This window comes from Leptodactylus fuscus, chromosome 3, assembly GCF_031893055.1.
Source record: "Leptodactylus fuscus isolate aLepFus1 chromosome 3, aLepFus1.hap2, whole genome shotgun sequence".
Classification (NCBI taxonomy): Eukaryota; Metazoa; Chordata; class Amphibia; order Anura; family Leptodactylidae; genus Leptodactylus; species Leptodactylus fuscus.
This window is the reverse complement of record NC_134267.1, coordinates 231,868,473-231,888,984: the sequence shown is the minus strand read 5'-3', so window position 1 is coordinate 231,888,984 and position 20,512 is coordinate 231,868,473. Positions and strand designations below refer to the sequence as shown.

The following is a 20,512-nucleotide window of genomic DNA, read 5'->3' as shown; positions in this document are numbered from 1 at the left end:
CTGCGTATTTCACCGTTTGGCCTCCATCTTGTCCTCTTCTATATTCTAAGTGCCTTTATCGCTCTCCTTTTATACTGTTACTTATGTGATGTTGAACATTGGGACGGGAGGGAACATTTTATACAAATGATTGTTCAATTTTGTAAACCGATTTTATTTTCAAAAAATAAAAGGTGTAGAAGCAAAACTGCAAATGGTGGAAATTTATTTATGTAAAATTTTTGACTTATGTTTTTTTTTTTTTGTTTTCCCTTGTTAAAGGAATTCTACCATTAAATTTTATTATTTTTTTTTCTCGTTGACTCATAGGCTATTCTTCTCCTACCTTTTAGATGTCTACTTCGCGCCGCCGTTCGGTAGAAATCCCGGTTTTCGTCGGTATGCAAATGAGTTCTCTCGCAGCACTGGAGGCGTCCCCAATGCTGCGAGAGAACACTCCAGCGCCGCCTCCATCTTCAGGAATGGGCTCTTAATGCGTCTTCTTCTGGCGGTCAAACTTTTAGGCCTTGGGCAGAGCCGACTGTGCATGCCCACAGACCACAAGAAAATGGACTTACTATGTGGCCGCGGGCATGCACGTGGACTAGAAGTTTGACCGCCAGTGCCAGAAGACGTGTGAAGAGCCCATTCCTGAAGAAGATGGAGGCGTGCTGGAGAGTTCTCTCGCAGCATTGGGCCCGCCCCCAGTGCTGCGAGAGAACTCATTTGCATACCGATGAAAACTGGGATTTCTACCGAATGGTGGCGCGGAGAAGACAACTAAAGGTAGGAGAAGAATAGCCTTTCTTAAGGCTATTCCTATGTGTCAATGAGAATTTTTTTTTTTAATTTAATGGTAGAATCCCTTTAATGGTTTTGTCGCCATTATAGGACATTCCTGTCCACATGATAGATATAGAAAGTGGAGATGTAGTGATTAGTCTGTGGGGCCTGGCTTGGCACAAAATAGGTATTTGGGGGGGCTGTTCTTTACATTAGAGTCCAGGGGCTTCATATTAAAGGGGATTATGCAGGATTAGAAAACATGGCCACTTTCTTTCAAAAAGAGCTCCACTTCCTCCTTTTACAGGAAGTGACATCACTTCTATGGTCTCTATACAGCTCAGTCTTACTCAAATGAATAGGTCTGAGCTGTAGCATGGTCATGTGACCAATGGACGTGATGTCACTTCCTGAGAAAATGGAAGTAGAACTTTCGGTCATGTTTTCTAACCCTGGCAGGTGGGGCGTTTGACCTGTCAGATGGCAAACCTTTGTAACGCACTATTCTTGTGGAGTGTCGGGGAGTTAGTGGCAGCTGCCGTACAGACTCCTCTCCAACACCCACATGGGGGAGGAAACCCACAAAAACACTGAGAACCTACAAGCTCCATGCAGATGTTGCCCCCAGGGCAAGAGTGCTAACCACTGCCCCACTGTGCTGCCCATTATGATGGATGTGGCCCATACCCACATGTCCCATACAAGAATGAAGAGACCCCCCAAAGACTCCTCCCCCCCCCCCCAAACAACCCACTCCACATCCACCCTCACCCCAACCGCTCTTTCCTTTGTGTTTTCGTTTGTGTCAATAAAGCTTTTTGTATTTGTGTCCCATGGCGTGTGACACACAAAGGGTATATGATGTCATAAAGGGGGTGTGGCTTCATCCAAAAAGTTTTTCTGGTGTACTTTGCACATCCGTCTCCCTGACAGTAACCAGCAGACTCTGTGCTGTATCCTCCATTATACTCGTATTTGGCATTGCTACGTGTGGGAGAATTTGAGGAATTTTTGGGCAGCGGACTAGTTTATGGCTATATTCACACACCGCGATGACGGTGCTTTTTATTACAGGAAGAATATCCGTTTTAACACCTCAGTAATCTTCTTTATTTGTACCATTCTAGTCAGAGTATAATAAATAAGCGATGGTTCCCCCACGGTCGGGGTCAGTTCTGGGTTACAGGGCCGGATCACATGTTTCTGCGGATCCATCTGTGAGCTCTTCAGCGCCAATTCTGTGAACACAAACAGAGGTCATAAGCTATGACTAGTAGAGAACCTGAGAGTGATGGGTCCTCCTAACACTCCGTTCCTGAAATACTCTGCCCTGCCTCCACCCTCCTCTTCACAGTATGGAACTGGACCTGTCCTCTCTAACGTCATCACATGAGGGCAGATCACTGAAGCCTAAAAGATCAGCACTCCTCTCCTTAAAGGGAGACTCTTCACACCCCAGCATCTCACCCTAACCCCGCAGATAGATAGGTCAGAGTCACCTGACTCATACAGTGTTTTCCCCTTGTGATTCGGAGCCTCCGATGCCAAGATATCGCCAGTTTGGTAATACATTAGCTCTTTGGAGTAATGGCGGCGCCCTTGTGACTTCACGAGCTCATTTGCATACAGACAAAAATGGTAATATCTCTGCAACGGAGGTAACGATTCACAAGGGGAAAAAACTGTTAGATTCAGGAGACCCTAACCTATCTATCTGGGGGATGAGCTGCTATGCTTGATTCTATTGACCGGCTCCCTTTAAATACTCTGTGCTGCTGTGGATGGCTGTTCCCACTATCCAAACCACGTTCTGTGATGATTCTCTCCCTCCTCATGACTTAGCTGCACGTAATAGGAACAATCTCCAACATGATCCCATGAGAGGGACTGCTATCTTTTCCTGAAATACTCTGTGCTGCTTTATCCCCGCACTTTTAATTCTAAAGTTCTTTCTCCATTGTACGTTGTACTGTACAGCTGTCTTGCAGGGAAGCAACACTCCTGGCGCTTCTGGGCTGATGGCGGAGTCTGTCAGGGCCGTGGTTTGGACTCAGTATTTATAGTGCAGAGCCAAATTTGTCTATAAGTGTTGTGTGCGGAGCTCGCCTCGTCCAGAACGGCTGATTCAGTGTCCAGGAATGATTGCATTTCGCATCCACGTCTGCCGGATCCTCTGTGCTCACTGCTGGGAACGTAGAGGAATACTGGAAGGTGGGGGGAGGAGGGCGCGGACCCCTGACAATGCTGCACATCCATGGGACCCTCGTACCTACCATCCTATATCGCCGCTTCTAAGACCCCAACACACCTCTTCAAGATCTCTGCTTGCTCTGTGTGATCTCATATTTTTCACAGCACAGGGTTTGTTACAATTGCGTCTCGTCTAGCCCATCCTTTGTATGGTAGACAGTCTGGATTGCTGCACTGATACACTGTAACGTACAGATCAGGCCAGTGCAGGTGCTTAGTTGTAACAAACCCTCAGCTGAGAAGTGTGTGTACGGGCTTTCGTATAGCATATTGCGAGGCCCTGTATATATCCACAGGTGCTGTATTATGGCGCCATACAACTTGGAGGTCATCTGATGTCATATTATGCCAGTGTGCATAAGGCTCTAGCAGGTCCACATGACTTGTGGAGATCCAGCTGGTGTAAGGAAGTGCACCTTGGGAAAAATATGCAAATTAGATCCCCTCCCCTTGTGTCCAAAGACCCTAAGGCCTCATGCATACGATCTAGCTTATGGGAACGCATGCAGTATCATCCGATTGGCTTCTGTTCTCATTGATTTCAATGGGGGGTTCCAGGTGCCTCCAAAAAGCCTCGGGCTGGGGTCCTAATTCTTCTGTAGTTATACATCCAACCACTAGAGGGAGCATCCAAGCTGTTATAATAGGACACACAATCAGGACTTAAAGGGACTCTAGTATCCTTAGGATGGGACATCAATATCAGATCGGTGGGGGTCCAACTCTTAACATCCCTGCTGATTACAGGGGCCATGACACTGGGGTGAGTGCTGTGGCATCTACTGTACACTGTATACTAGACACAGCGCCATACATTTTATAGTGGCTCTGTCGGGTATTACAGCTCAATCCCATTCACTTGAATGAGACGAGTGCAGGAAAGGCATTTTGCGGAAAGGTAAATTGATCTGCTGGGGTGCTGAGAGTTGGCCCCCCACCGATTTGGTCATCGACATAAACCTGTTTAACCCTTTCAAAGACAGTGGGTGGTGCAGGTACTAAATCTACTATAGAAGGGGGGCAGTAAGGTGTAAATACGGATATTTAGCCACCATCAGGGGAGCGCCCTGACCCCCGCTGTTAATCCTTTGAGCACTATATAATGTGCTGTACTTAGTAAGACGTGAGCAGTCAGTATCATACCATACCTCCCAACCGTCCCGATTTCCGCGGGACAGTCACGATTTGGGTGACATGTCCCGCGGTCCCGGTTGGAGGGAGGTATGTCCCGATTTCAACTCAGATCTGCGTCCAGAGGACGCAGATCTGAGTTGAACACATATGCGGCTGAAGCAAGGAGCTGACACAGGTCAGCTCCTCGCTTCGCCGCTGCCCGCCTCTCTCCCTGACACACGCGTCTGAAGCCGCATGTGTCAGCGAGAGAGAGACGCAGCGGCGAAGCGAGGAGCTGACCTGTGTCAGCTCCTCGCTTCGCTGCTGCCGCCGGCTCCTGGCTTGTAGACGCGATGTACAAGCCAGGAGCCGGCGGCAGCAGCGAAGCGAGGAGCTGACACAGGTCAGCTCCTCGCTTCAGCCGCATGTGTCAGCGAGAGAGAGACACGCTGCGGCGAAGCGAGGAGCTGACCTCTGTCAGCTCCTTCCTTCAGCCGCATGTGTCAGTGAGAGAGAGACGCAGCAGCGAAGCGAGCACGCGAGCAGCTTCAGCCGCATGTGTCAGGGAGAGAGGCGGGCAGCGGCGAAGCGAGAAGCTGACCTGTGTCAGCTCCTTCTTTCAGCCGCATGTGTCAGCGAGAGAGGCGGGCAGAGAGCGGCGAGGGAGCGGAGGAGAAGGTAAGTTTAATGTGGAGGTGGAACGTGAATCTGGGGGCAGATGAAGGAGAGGACGGCATGACACTGGGGGCAGAGATGGAGAGGACATGAATCTGCGGGCAGAGATGGGGACATGAATCTGGGGGCAGAGATGGAGGGACAGGAATCTGGGGGCAGAGATGTGGGACATGAATCTGGGGGCAGAGATGTGGCGACATGAATCTGGGGGCAGAGATGGAGGGACATGAATCTGGGGGCAGAGATGGAGTGGACATGAATCTGGGGGCAGAGATGTGGGGACATGAATCTGGGGGCAGAGATGGAGTGGACATGAATCTGGGGGCAGAGATGGAGAGGACATGAATCTGGGGGCAGAGATGGAGGGACATGAATCTGGGGGCAGAGATGGAGGGACATGAATCTAGGGGCAGAGATGGAGTGGACATGAATCTGGGGGCAGAGATGTGGGGACATGAATCTGGGGGCAGAGATGGAGGGACATGAATCTGGGGGCAGAGATGGAGTGGACATGAATCTGGGGGCAGAGATGGAGAGGACATGAATCTGGGGGCAGAGATGGAGGGACATGAATCTGGGGGCAGAGATGGAGGGACATGAATCTGGGGGCAGAGATGGAGTGGACATGAATCTGGGGGCAGAGATGTGGGGACATGAATCTGGGGGCAGAGATGGAGTGGACATGAATCTGGGGGCAGAGATGGAGTGGACATGAATCTGGGGGCAGAGATGGGGGGACATGAATCTGGGGGCAGAGATGGAGGGACAGGAATCTGGGGGCAGAGATGTGGGACATGAATCTGGGGGCAGAGATGTGGGGACATGAATCTGGGGGCAGAGATGGAGTGGACATGAATCTGGGGGCAGAGATGGAGGGGACATGAATCTGGGGGCAGAGATGGAGTGGACATGAATCTGGGGGCAGAGATGGAGTGGACATGAATCTGGGGGCAGAGATGGGGGGACATGAATCTGGGGGCAGAGATGGAGGGGACATGAATCTGGGGGCAGAGATGGAGTGGACATGAATCTGGGGGCAGAGATGGAGTGGACATGAATCTGGGGGCAGAGATGGGGGGACATGAATCTGGGGGCAGAGATGGAGGGACATGAATCTGGGGGCAGAGATGGAGTGGACATGAATCTGGGGGCAGAGATGTGGGGACATGAATCTGGGGGCAGAGATGGAGGGACATGAATCTGGGGGCAGAGATGGAGTGGACATGAATCTGGGGGCAGAGATGTGGGGACATGAATCTGGGGGCAGAGATGGAGTGGACATGAATCTGGGGGCAGAGATGGAGGGACAGGAATCTGGGGGCAGAGATGGAGGGACATGAATCTGGGGGCAGAGATGGAGTGGACATGAATCTGGGGGCAGAGATGTGGGGACATGAATCTGGGGGCAGAGATGGAGGGACATGAATCTGGGGGCAGAGATGGAGTGGACATGAATCTGGGGGCAGAGATGTGGGGACATGAATCTGGGGGCAGAGATGGGGGGACATGAATCTGGGGGCAGAGATGGAGGGACAGGAATCTGGGGGCAGAGATGTGGGACATGAATCTGGGGGCAGAGATGTGGGGACATGAATCTGGGGGCAGAGATGGAGTGGACATGAATCTGGGGGCAGAGATGGAGGGGACATGAATCTGGGGGCAGAGATGGAGTGGACATGAATCTGGGGGCAGAGATGGAGTGGACATGAATCTGGGGGCAGAGATGGGGGGACATGAATCTGGGGGCAGAGATGGAGGGGACATGAATCTGGGGGCAGAGATGGAGTGGACATGAATCTGGGGGCAGAGATGGAGTGGACATGAATCTGGGGGCAGAGATGGGGGGACATGAATCTGGGGGCAGAGATGGAGGGACATGAATCTGGGGGCAGAGATGGAGTGGACATGAATCTGGGGGCAGAGATGTGGGGACATGAATCTGGGGGCAGAGATGGAGGGACATGAATCTGGGGGCAGAGATGGAGTGGACATGAATCTGGGGGCAGAGATGTGGGGACATGAATCTGGGGGCAGAGATGGAGTGGACATGAATCTGGGGGCAGAGATGGAGAGGACATGAATCTGGGGGCAGAGATGGAGGGACATGAATCTGGGGGCAGAGATGGAGGGACATGAATCTGGGGGCAGAGATGGAGGGACATGAATCTGGGGGCAGAGATGGAGTGGACATGAATCTGGGGGCAGAGATGTGGGGACATGAATCTGGGGGCAGAGATGGAGTGGACATGAATCTGGGGGCAGAGATGGAGAGGACATGAATCTGGGGGCAGAGATGGAGGGACATGAATCTGGGGGCAGAGATGGAGGGACATGAATCTGGGGGCAGAGATGTGGGACATGAATCTGGGGGCAGAGATGGAGGGGACATGAATCTGGGGGCAGAGATGGAGGGACATGAATCTGGGGGCAGAGATGGAGGGGACATGAATCTGGGGGCAGAGATGGAAGAGGGACATGAAACTGGGGGCAGAGATGGAAGAGGGACATGAATCTGGGGGCAGAGATGGAGGGGACATTAATCTGGGGGCAGAGATGGAGGGACATGAATCTGGGGGCAGAGATGGAGGGACATGAATCTGGGGGCAGAGATGGAGGGACATGAATCTGGGGGCAGAGATGGAGGGACATGAATCTGGGGGCAGAGATGTGGGACATGAATCTGGGGGCAGAGATGGAGGGGACATGAATCTGGGGGCAGAGATGGAGGGACATGAATCTGGGGGCAGAGATGGAGGGGACATGAATCTGGGGGCAGAGATGGAAGAGGGACATGAAACTGGGGGCAGAGATGGAAGAGGGACATGAATCTGGGGGCAGAGATGGAAGAGGGACATGAAACTGGGGGCAGATGAAGGGTGTATATGAAACTGGGGGAGAGATAGAGGGGGGACATATAATTTACGGGTGACTGTAGGAGGATTATACTGTGTGCGGGCACATGAAAAATTAACGAGTGGGCGGAGTCAACACAAAAGTGGGTGGGGCTAAATTTGCCACGGCGCGCGCCGCACATTTTGTCCCTCTTTCGGTTCTTCAAAAGTTGGGAGGTATGTCATACTCTATGAACATCCCTTTAAACATCCCCTTTTACCACATAAATGAAGGTGAATCAACTGTCCGGTAATCGGGAAGATTCGATAATCCGCCATCTATCAAAAACATTTAACCGTAATAGTCACGTCTTGTCTTCTTCTTACCTTAGCTCTGTGTCGCCCTCTTGTGGCTGGAAGTGTTTCTCCAATGAATCCAATACTTTGCAGGGGAATTCGTGTCTGTGAGCCTTGATGTAATTTAATACATATTGGTCGGCGTCCATGATGATGAACCGGTGCCGGAAAACTAGACAAATACAGCTCGGTTAAAGGGACAATATCGGCAATAAAAATTTTGAAAAAAATTGTATTGATTTTTTTTTTTCCCATTTATTTAAACCAAATAGTAAAATTTATCACTTTTTTGTCATCTGTTTTTATTTTCTGATTGTAGATTTTTTAATTCTATATTTTCTGTGGGCGGCCATCTTGCCTGGGCTTCTCCTCTGCTCTGTTAACAGCATTTAGTGATCTGCTTTACTGCAAGGTCATGGCCATAGGCAGTAATAGTCTGGATCTGACTCATTGAGAATTTTGTGGACATGCTCTGTACAGAGAGGGGGAGGAGATAAGCTGTGACATCATCTAGTGTTGGTAGTGATGTAATGATGGGTCAGTGGTGTTATCTACAGTGGTATTGAAATCCAGTTTGTGATGTAAAGGAGGTGACTGCTGCAAAAAAAATAACCCTACAGAATTGGCAAGTGTCAGTCTTTTGTTAGGCTTAGTGGCCAGAGTGAAAATTGCAGTATTTAGATTTTTTTAAAAAAAAAATATTTATTTTTTTTTTTTTTAAAAAAATATATATATATATTTTATATTTTTTTTATATATTTTTTATATTTTTTTATATTTAAAAAAAATAAATAAATAACTAGTGACTAGCAAATAATAATAATAATTAATAATAAATAAATAAATAAAATATTCTTAAAAATATGTTCAACATGAAAACTTTGATTTTATGATGTCACTTTGCCCTTAAAGTTGTACCTACTTCTATAACTTTTGCATGTTGCTGGCACTAGGGGGCACTGTGTATGTTACTCCTGTCCATGAAAGTCTTAGTCTCTCTCGCTCTATGCCCCTAGTGATGGCGACACACAAGAGAAATACGTAAAAATAATCGAAGACAGTCTCACCTTCGACAACCGCGCCAATGGTGAAGTCCGCAGGGCCGTAGTAGACGGGGTTGTCTATGGAGGAGCCCGGTTTGGGAACTCTGCTCTTTTCTAAGAATTTCCCTCCAATGATTCCTGAGTTGCGGATTTGGGGCTCGAAAACACTGATGGTGTCGTCGGACAGGTAGTAGCACAGGATGAAACGCCGGCCTTTGTCTTCGGGGTTCATTGAGTCCTAGGGAGGCACATACTGGGAACCATTAGATGGGTGGACAGGGCATAGACTGGCCCACATGGACGCAGATCGGCACCCAGCACTGGCCCACTCCAGAACTAGTCAAGGGGACCACAATGGGCTAGGGGGACCAAACGTTAGACAGTATAGGTATACAATAGGACAGGGAGCGTACCAGAGCGGCCGCGTATCTCAGGACCTTGTGGTCGTTCTCCAGCATCTTGATCACGTCTTTCTTGGGTGGTTTGGGGACCAGGGTGAGACAATTCTGAAGAGAGTCCTCCAGCAAACCATAGCCATTATATGGAGGGATCTCCTGCGGAAGGGACACAGCGGTCATCATCATCATCAGCTGGGGGTAACAGGTCCTATAGAAATAATATCTATTTATGGGCCCAAAAAGGGTTTTGTTTTTACCCCTCGGCGGCCATAACTTTTTTTTAGTGTTTGACCATGTGACCAACAGACAGTGTAGCTGGCGATGCTATAAATGGGTTGGTTTGTAGTAGGAGTTGTCTGAAGGTCTGGGTTCTGGTAATCTGGTCTGGGGTCTTTATTTAGGGCCATTCTGGTCATTAGTTCTAATAATGGGGATCTGATCTGGGGTCGGTATCGGTTTAGGGGCTCTGTAGGATTTCTATTTATTTGGGGAAGGGTTTGGACTAAGTTCTGTATTTAGGGGACTTAATCTTGGTTTGCATTTGAGGTCTGTATTAAGGGGACGGGTCTGGGGTTGACATTGTGGGGTCAGTGTCAATGGGGGCCTGATTTAAGGTCTGCATTTCTTTAGGGGTCTAGTTTGGTTTGAGGTCTGTATTGGGGGAGGGGTTCTTGGGTTTGTACTGTGGGGTCAGTGTGAATGGGGACTAATCTGTGGTTTGCATTTCTTTAGGGGTCCGGTTTATTTTGAGCTCGGTATTAAGGGGACGAGTCGGTATTGTATCAATGGGGTTCTGATTTGAGGAGTAGGTGTGTAGCTACAGGGGTGCACAAGTATCAGATGCAACTGGGCCCTGGAGCCTGAGGGGGGCCTGAATTCCTCTCTACAGTATATTAAGACACCACTATCATATATAGTACATAGTTATGGGGGCCTTGTTGCAGATTTTGTATTGGAGCCCAAAAGCTTCAAGTTACTCCTTTGTTAAAGGGGGTCTCCTTTTCTTTAGGGGATCTGTATATATGGGTGTGGGGTCTCATCTTGAGTTTATATTTATATCAGGGTCTGTATTCAATTTTAGGTGTCAAGAATTGGTCATATGTACTACTTGTGATTTTAAGTAGGTTGTGGGCGTGCCCTATACAAATGGGTGGGGCATAGGGTCACATGTCGTGTTGTCTGCCATTGTTAGAACCTCCCCTGAGGTCCCTTCTCCAAAGTTGACTACTCCATAAACTATAATACATCTGTCTATAGGACTCTTCTTTTCCTACATGACAAGAGGATGACAACAAGACCCTCTTCCATGACCGGGGTATTCCGATTTAGGGTTAGGGCGACTGACTAGGTGAAGGAATGGCGCGCTGTAGGTCTACCTGTGTCACTTCTTCCTCCTGGGGCTTCTTGACCTCAGCAGGTGTCAGGTCCTGGACCCCCAGGTTCTCCTGATAGAAGGTTCGGGTGTAGTCGTCACAGTCGTACAGGAAGAACTTACGCCCCAGAATGGTGACATGGTGGCCCACCATGAAGTCCCGGGGGGAGTACCACTCCGTCACCTCCTGGTCAGACATTTCCAGGACACATTTTGGAAAGGTATCTGTGAGAAAACGATAAAAAGTGATGATGGATCTCAATAGGTCACAGTTTTGATTCCTACATTCCCAATTTTTGGAATTCTTCCCATCTATGGGATCATCACTGGGGTTGAGATTTCAGGACCGATTTTAAAATCCGATTTCCGATCATTTTCCAGCCCATCCCGATCGTGAAATTTGCTCGATCACTGATCGGAATCCGATCTTTTCCGATCCCTCAACCCTAGTCAATGCTTCTCTATGGGAAAAGTCACTTTTAGGGTTGAGCCGCTCTTGAGATTTCAAAATCCGATTTCCGATCATTTTCCAGCCGATCCCGATCGTGAAATTTGCTCGATCGCCGATCGGAATCGATCGCTCAACCCTAATCATCACCAAATGTACTGGACAAACTGCTCTCACCTCTTACATCCTTCACAGATTTCGGTAAGTGTTGGCGCTTCATTAATACCGGGAAGGGATCCCTCCCGTCATTCCTCTCGTGGACCTCCCGGACCTCCACAGTGTCATCCACCAGGTAATAGTGTATAATGACTGGCCGTGTGTCCCCGAACATACTGTCCGTGTCATCCCAGAGCGAGAAGAACCGCAGGACCTGGAGACGTGGAGTCCTATGTAAGTAAAGCGTCTCACAGCTGAGGGTTTGCTACATTGTATCCGGACAATGGTTACCTTACGGTCCATGGTCAGGAACTGCTTGAGTTTATCAAAGTCGGGTGGTGTGATGTAGGTACGGGCCGGCTCTTTACGGAGCTCGGTGTAGGGATCGGGAGGGATTGCTTCTGGTAGGTTCACGTCGATGCCCTCGCTCTCTAGAAAATCCTGTATATAATGACAGCAAACGAGTGACGTCTTAGTGGCATTGCGTCATATGGCGACTTTGGTTGCAGGTTGGCGTCTAGCCGTAATGTTAAAATATTTGCGGGTAATTTTGACTCATTACCTGTGTGAATCTGTCGCAGCTGACCAGACGGAACGTCCTGCCGTACAGGGTAATGTTAATGCCCACGTTGAGATCCTTCCAATGGTAATGATCCCCGTTGTCATTTTTTGGGTGTCTCTGTCTCTTTATAAACGTGCCTTGAGGTATTCCGGAGTTCACCACTGGGGGCTCCACCACGGATATAGTGTCGTCTTCTAGGTAGTAATACACACTCACTCTCCGTACCCTGTAGTGTTCGTCTTGAGAGATGGGGACGGTTTCCTTGAAGAAGGCCTCAAATTTTAACACCTAGAGGTTGGAAAGGACATATGGGCAAGGTATGTCAGGGTATGCTGGGTGTTGTAGTTCCACAACCGCCATAAAGGCACAGCCTGGAGATCACTAGTGTGAGCCTAGCGTCATGGAGGTTGTGGTATTATTTATTATATCCTCATTTACCTTTTTGTCGAAGGCCACGTACACCGGGACGAAGCTGGACGGTGGCGCCTGCCGCACTTGGCCATAGGTCAGGGTTGGTCTTTTGTTGGAGAGTTCATCTAATTCCGCTTGTGACAGCTGGTTCACTGTAATCGGATCCCTACCGATCCCTACAGTGGGAAGTACTGGGCGGCTGTACCCATTACGGTATGTCAGCGTCTGAGTGCGGTGGAAAGCAGATTTCTGGTAGAGGAAAAGAAAGATGGGAATAGTAATATACGTGGTACATCAGAGATAGCATTATACGTGGTACATCAAGAATAGTAAATACGTGGTACACCTGGTATAGTATTATAGGTGGTACAAGAGGTATAGTATTATACGTGGAACACCTGATATAGTATTATACGTGGTAGACCTGGTATAGTATCATACATGTTACACCTGGTATAGTATTATACGTGGTACACCAGGAATAGTATTATACGTGGTACACCTGGTATAGTATTATACGTGGTACACCTGGTATAGTATACGTGGTAACCTGGTATAGTATTATACGTGGTACACCTGGTATAGTATTATACGTGGTACACCTGGTATAGTATTATACGTGGTACACCTGGTATAGTATTATACGTGGTACACCTGGTATAGTATTATACGTGGTACACCTGGTGTAGTATTATACGTGGTACACCTGGTATAGTATTATACGTGGTACACCTGGTATAGTATTATACGTGGTACACCTGGTATAGTATACGTGGTAACCTGGTATAGTATTATACGTGGTAACCTGGTATAGTATTATACGTGGTACACCTGGTGTAGTATTATACGTGGTACACCTGGTATAGTATTATACGTGGTACACCTGGTATAGTATTATACGTGGTACACCTGGTGTAGTATTATACGTGGTACACCTGGTATAGTATTATACGTGGTACACCTGGTATAGTATTATACGTGGTACACCTGGTATAGTATTATACGTGGTAACCTGGTGTAGTATTATACGTGGTAACTTGATATAGTATTATACATGTTACACCTGGTATAGTATTATACATGTTACACCTGGTATAGTATTATACATGGTACATCGGGAATAGTAACATACGTGGTACACCTGGTATAGTATTATAGGTGGTACAAGGGGTATAGTATTATACGTGGAACACTTGATATAGTATTATACGTGGTAGACCTGGTATAGTATCATACATGGTACACCTGGTATAGTATTATACGTGGTGCACCTGGTATAGTATTATACGTGGTACACCTGATATAGTATTATATGTGGTACACCGAGAATAGTATCATATGTGGTACACCAGGAATAGTATTATACGTGGTACACCTGATATAGTATTATATGTGGTACACCAGGAATAGTATTATACGTGGTACACCTGGTATAGTATTATACGTGGTAGACCTGGTATAGTATTATACGTGGAACACCTGGTATAGTATTATACGTGGTACACCTGGTATAGTATTATACGTGGTAGACCTGGTATAGTATCATATGTGGTACACCTGGTATAGTATTATACGTGGTACACCGGGAATAGTATCATATGTGGAACACCTTGTATAGTATCATACGTGGTACACCTGGTATAGTATTATACGTGGTACACCGGGAATAGTATCATATGTGGAACACCTTGTATAGTATCATACGTGGTACACCTGGTATAGTATTATACGTGGTACACCAGGAATAGTATCATATGTGGAACACCTTGTATAGTATCATACGTGGTACATGAGGTTTAGTAATATACATGGTACACTGGTAATGGTATTATATGTGGTACACCTTATATAGTATTATATAGGTTACACCGGGTATAGTATTATACATGTTACACGAATTATAGCATTATACGTGGTACACTGGGTATAGTAATATACATGGCGCAGTAACACTGGGGATGGTAATCTGGATACACTATGGCACACCAGGAAGGGTATTAAACATGGCACACCATGGTATAGCATTATACTGTATATGGCACATTCTGGGCATAGCATTATACGCGGCACACGGGGTAATGTATGTCATTCTGGGACACTATGGGATGTCTTTTTTATTATTTTCCGCCATAGCTGACTGTTTCTGTCTGTATACCCGCACTGCGTGTTGGGACATCACAATATTGCGCCATTTATGATTTATTCCCTCCAAAAAACATTGTACCCATAAATAAAACCGCTCTTGTAGAAACAGAACCAATAATAAATCCCCGCAATGTGTCGCAGTGGACGAAACGCCAAAACCCAACAAATCCCGAACCACGTGAATGTGATACCAACACTTGGAGCGGTTTGCGCCATTATATACTTGACGTATACGCCAGTAGTCGATAATTATATTATATCGTCTCGTATCAGTTAGTATACGCCGTATTCTGCATCAGGACCTTTATAGGAAGATAAATAGAAATATGGCGCACAGACTGACCATAAAACTGCTAGTCCTATATCGGTCCCGTCACATATCGGTTCCACGTTGCCGCCATTGTATGCGATACTTACGGTGGGGTCCCGGTAGGTGTTCCCGGGCAGGAATGGCAGTCCATGTACAGGATGAGAGGACATGATCGCTCTCCCAGGATGTCTCTAGCCTTCTAGTCTATGGCCTGGCCGTCTCTCTGCCGCTTGCTCTGTCTCCAGGCAACGGTCAGACATGACTACGGCCTCCATCGTAACGGTAAACACTACGTGACCACGCCCCCTGGTCACCTGACACCGTCAGCTCCTAGAGCCCTGAACACACAGAGTATTACTGTATAGTACCGCTGTCCAACATCATCACATTGACAGGTCACGCAGCTTTTCCAGAGCCCTGAATGGTAATACAGTGATGAATCTTCTTCTTTATACCAAGGTGGAATTGTCGTTCATCAAAAGATCAATGTAGTTATACATTCAATTGTCATTCAAAACACACAGCTTTCCCAGAGTCCTGAAAAGCAAAATGTCTTATTCTGTAGTTATACATGACTGCTATTTATGGGGCACTCAGCTTTCCCAGAGTCCTGAAAGGTAAAATGTCTTATTCTGTAGTTATACATGACTGCTATTTATGGGGCACTCAGCTTTCCCAGAGTGCAGAAAGGTAAAATGTCTTATTCTGTAGTTATACATGACTGCTATTTATGGGGCACTCAGCTTTCCCAGAGTCCTGAAAGGCAAAATGTCTTATTCTGTAGTTATACATGACTGCTATTTATGGGGCACTCAGCTTTCCCAGAGTCCTGAAAGGCAAAATGTCTTATTCTGTAGTTATACATGACTGCTATTTATGGGGCACTCAGCTTTCCCAGAGCCCAGAAAGGTAAAATGTCTTATTCTGTAGTTATACATGACTGCTATTTATGGGGCACTCAGCTTTCCCAGAGCCCAGAAAGGTAAAATGTCTTATTCTGTAGTTATACATGACTGCTATTTATGGGGCACTCAGCTTTCCCAGAGTCCTGAAAGGCAAAATGTCTTATTCTGTAGTTATACATGACTGCTATTTATGGGGCACTCAGCTTTCCCAGAGTCCTGAAAGGCAAAATGTCTTATTCTGTAGTTATACTGTACATGACTGCTATTTATGGGGCACTCAGCTTTCCCAGAGTCCTGAAAGGCAAAATGTCTTATTCTGTAGTTATACTGTACATGACTGCTATTTATGGGGCACTCAGCTTTCCTAGAGTCCTGAAAGGCAAAATGTCTTATTCTGTAGTTATACATGACTGCTATTTATGGGGCACTCAGCTTTCCCAGAGTCCTGAAAGGCAAAATGTCTTATTCTGTAGTTATACATGACTGCTATTTATGGGGCACTCAGCTTTCCCAGAGCCCAGAAAGGTAAAATGTCTTATTCTGTAGTTATACTGTACATGACTGCTATTTATGGGGCACTCAGCTTTCCCAGAGTCCTGAAAGGCAAAATGTCTTATTCTGTAGTTATACATGACTGCTATTTATGGGGCACTCAGCTTTCCCAGAGCCCAGAAAGGTAAAATGTCTTATTCTGTAGTTATACATGACTGCTATTTATGGGGCACTCAGCTTTCCCAGAGCCCAGAAAGGTAAAATGTCTTATTCTGTAGTTATACATGATTGCTATTTATGGGGCACTCAGCTTTCCCAGAGTCCTGAAAGGCAAAATGTCTTATTCTGTAGTTATACATGACTGCTACTTATGGGGCACTCAGCTTTCCCAGAGTCCTGAAAGGCAAAATGTCTTATTCTGTAGTTATACTGTACATGACTGCTATTTATGGGGCACTCAGCTTTCCCAGAGTCCTGAAAGGCAAAATGTCTTATTCTGTAGTTATACATGACTGTTATTTATGGGACACTCAACTTTCCCAGAGTCCTGAATGACAAATTTTCTAGTTGTTCAGTGATAAATCACATATTATAAAATCTCATTGACAATACCCAGCTTTTCTATTACCCTGAATAGTAATCTGCTTAGCTCTATAGTACTATAGCTCTGGATATATAGCTAGGCTTGGTATACAGGAGACCCAGCTTTCCAGCAAAATATTTTTGCAGTTATATGTCCTCTCTGGAATAACAAGACAGTTATTATTCATGACACACAGCTTTCCCAGAGCCCTGAATGGCAAAAATGTCTGGCTCTGCAGTCATACATTTCCAAATGGCTAATCTGTCTACTTATAACTAATTGAAATGCCATTCAAAGCACCCAGCTTTCCAAGAAACCTAAATGTCTATTTGTACACTCATATAACTAGGTAATATCATCATTAAAAACACAAGCTTTTCTAGGGACCTGAATGGCAAACTGTCTTTCTATGAAACACTATTCAGGGCACCCAGCTTTCCTAGATATTTGAATGGCAGATATGCCTAGTTATGCAGTTTTACTTTCCTAGTTATATGGTTAGTCAATTCACATTCAGTACACCCAGCTTTCCCACCGTACTGAATGACGAATCTCTCTAGGTATGTAGTCATACTTCCACTGCGTTTCAGATGACCCAACTTTCCTAGATTCCTGAATGTAAAATGATAAATCAGTAGATATAATTCTTATTCAGTAGACCCAGCTTTTTTGGATTCCTGAATGACAAATCTACCTAGTCATGTCGTACTACTTCTCTTGACGGATAGATAGATAGATAGATAGCACTGGCATTTGGGAGATCCAGCTTTCCCAGAGTTCTGAATTGTAAATCATTACCTACACAGTGATACATCAGATCCAGCTTAACTCGGATCCATCTTTTCCAGAATCCGGAACGGCAATTCCATCTGACTGTGATAATTTATCTTTAGCTCTTTGTGCTAGACTGATGACACTCAGGAGACCCAACTTTCCCAATCTGCCACAACCCTTGATGCAGAATTAGACTTTTCAGGAGACCCAGCTTTCCCACAGGCCTGAATGGCAAAATTTCTAGTTGCACAGTGATACATCACACAGTGAATAAGCTGTCAAAAAACTCAGGAGACCCAGCTTTCCCTGAGTTCTGAGTGAGAAATCTGCCTACTTATATTATTTTTAAGGCATTCTATCTAGTTATATCAAATAAATTTTAGAAAATAAAATTCTATACAGCTGAAGCCTAAGATAATACAGTGTTATATTATGTCCTTATGTATATAGTAATATTATAGATAATAATAATGACTGCAATAGGGAAAATGCCATGGAAATTAAAAAAAAAAAAAAAAAATTCTAAAACTATTCTAGCATTGAACACATGGTGGCGCTTTTACACCGTGGGCTGCTGCAGGATATTATTATGGCGTCCTCCCTCCTTTGTCTTGGCTGTAATGACTGACCCCATAAAGGATGTAGGTTTGATCCCTCCAGATGTTGATGGCTGCCCCCTGCAGTGAGCATGGAAACACAATTGACATGTCCGCAAGAGGTCAGGGGGAGAATATAAAGGGTTACTCCTCCGCAGGTAGCATTTATAGTGTCGAGTTCCTGCCAGCGCCTAGTCTAGAGGCAAAAATGTAAGTGTTAGACTATTAGGCCTGACTATCACTGCGCATGCGCACCATTCAGCACTGAAGTCTACTGACTAAGATACGTCACCGATGCCTTGGCACATGTGCAGCAGTGATTGAGGCCGGGGACAAACTCAGCTTCAGTGGTCGTCTTAAAGGGGTTGTCCAAACTCTGCCGGTATACCTGTTCTCAGGGCACCAATGTCTGCCAACACAGCCCCTTTGGTCGCGCGCCGTGCTTCAGTCCCCGCAGGCCCATCACCCCACATGACCCTCGAGGCCACGTGGGGCACAGATAGCACATGTACTAGCTAAAAGTACATATCAAATAATTCACTTCAGGGGTGTAAAAGTATTTTATTGTTATCTGGTCACATGAACAACTTACACCAAGTTAAGAAACTTGAGGCAAACCGCACGTAGGTTACAAAGTGGTGGACATTACCCAAATTTTAGATTGGGATCAAGACATGAATTATCAAAACGGAAGGGTTAAAAACAAAAACATTTGGATAAAATTCTATTAAAAGTAGTCAATGTTTGAGAGGGTGGGCCTTAAAGGGGTTCTCCATTTTAGTATACCCAATTAGACATCAATAGTTGCCCGGAGGCCCGCTCGCAGGGCATTGCTTGTTAAAAGGGGACAATCCCTTTAAGAAGGATTTTCTATCCATCGGACCGTTTGTGGCAAAACATCCTATTAGTCACATGTAGAGCACTAAAACCACAGGCCCAATGTGTTACATCATGAATATACAGGTACAGTACCAGGTATTAAAACAGGTTTTTATCATGCGTAGTAAAAACGTATACATGGCGGGTATACGAGACGCCACCATGTCAGCAGCCTGACTATTGATAAATAGAAGTAAATTAAAAAAAAGCACAAAAAGTTGGACCATTATGCCCTTTACTTATAGGAATGTAAGGAACTCTGAATATCATCTGACCTAGATGCTCAAGAACTTTTTCATTCCCTTGTTTTACTCATGTAACACTGATAGATCCTTCTGTGTTGTAAAGACAATATATTTATTCAGAGCAGGCTCCGCCCCCGAGGAGCAAACAATGTAAATTAACCTTGATAGACATAGAAACTTGGGTCAAAAAAACTAAGAGGTTGTTCCATGAGGTTATGGGCCCCATGGTATATTTTTATCATTCTTCCTAGGTCCAGGGGGACCTCATTTCTTCTATGCTCCCTCTCCCCTGGCTCAGGTTTATAGTACATATGTCAAGTATATAGCTGTTTACATAGAATATATCCCCCACCAAGATCAGAGAGACCTCGTATGTCCCCACTGTTACCTGATGCCGAGTCGGTACAAGGTGAAAAAAAAAAACCTATATGGTTTTGGAATGTGGGGAAAAATTCCCATATGGGCAATGGAAAATTCTATACATATACCGCCCTGGTAGAATTTGAACCCAGGACAGCAATGCCATAAATGAACTGTGACATCCATTCCTACACGGGAACGCGACTGACAGTTCTTACTCTCAAATTTCTAAGTGGGTTGACCAAGTAATGGACAATTCCTTTAAGTACTTGCCATAGTGGTCAATTGCTTATTATATACTGGTTAATATAAGTGGTCCCTGGCAGAATGTGAGGTTGCCAGTGGACCTAGAGTCTCATGTGCAGTATATGTCCACTAGGAGACCACGTGGACATCGTGCAAAGGCCCGCGTCATCGCATCTAGTGATTCGTTTCCAGTGCATACTAGATGCCTCAGCCGACCTTCAACACGAATATTTTTACAGGTTTTATATTATTTTATATATTCTATCATTAAAGTATTAAACATATAGAGATCTAAAGGGCTACAATCGCCAGCACCAGTTCTTTACTTGTTAAGGTTGTCTGTGAGTAGAAGTTACCAAGAGCGTGTGAAGTCTTGGACTCAAAATTGAATTGAGGAGATCTAGATACTAGAAGGTCCAACCTATCGAAACGTGTAGATGCTTTAAGATGGCCTTGTTCTTCGACCGGTTTCCAAAAATGGATGACCATGACTTCCATTGCTATATCCCTACCCCTATCCACTGGAGGTTGAGGGCAAGGAATGTTGAAAACTGAAAAATAGATCAACTTGTTATGGGGCAAACATCTACTTGTTGGAC

General features: G+C 45.9%; 1 protein-coding gene across 1 annotated transcript; it reads right to left on the bottom strand.

Moving 5' to 3' along the window:
- Positions 1–1,942: 1,942 nt before the first annotated feature.
- Positions 1,943–15,031, bottom strand: EFHC1 (EF-hand domain containing 1). Its single transcript, XM_075266924.1, has 10 exons — positions 14,941–15,031; positions 12,406–12,627; positions 11,968–12,255; positions 11,697–11,846; positions 11,427–11,619; positions 10,806–11,026; positions 9,445–9,585; positions 9,056–9,269; positions 8,019–8,160; positions 1,943–2,000 (listed from the first exon to the last, which is right to left on the bottom strand). The coding sequence occupies exons 1-10, from the start codon at positions 15,001–15,003 to the stop codon at positions 1,943–1,945; spliced, it is 1,692 nt and encodes a 563-aa protein (XP_075123025.1). The 5' UTR covers positions 15,004–15,031.
- Positions 15,032–20,512: the final 5,481 nt, after the last annotated feature.

Excerpts from the sequence above, each read along its gene's own strand:
- EFHC1 (XM_075266924.1), bottom strand. The coding sequence starts at position 15,003 with ATGTCCTCTCATCCTGTACATGGACTGCCATTCCTGCCCGGGAACACC. Across the intron at positions 8,161-9,055 it reads CATTGGCGCGGTTGTCGAAG|TTTTCCGGCACCGGTTCATC; the intron begins GTGAGACTGTCT and ends GTATTTGTCTAG. Across the intron at positions 2,001-8,018 it reads GAGGGCGACACAGAGCTAAG|AATTGGCGCTGAAGAGCTCA; the intron begins GTAAGAAGAAGA and ends TTGTGTTCACAG.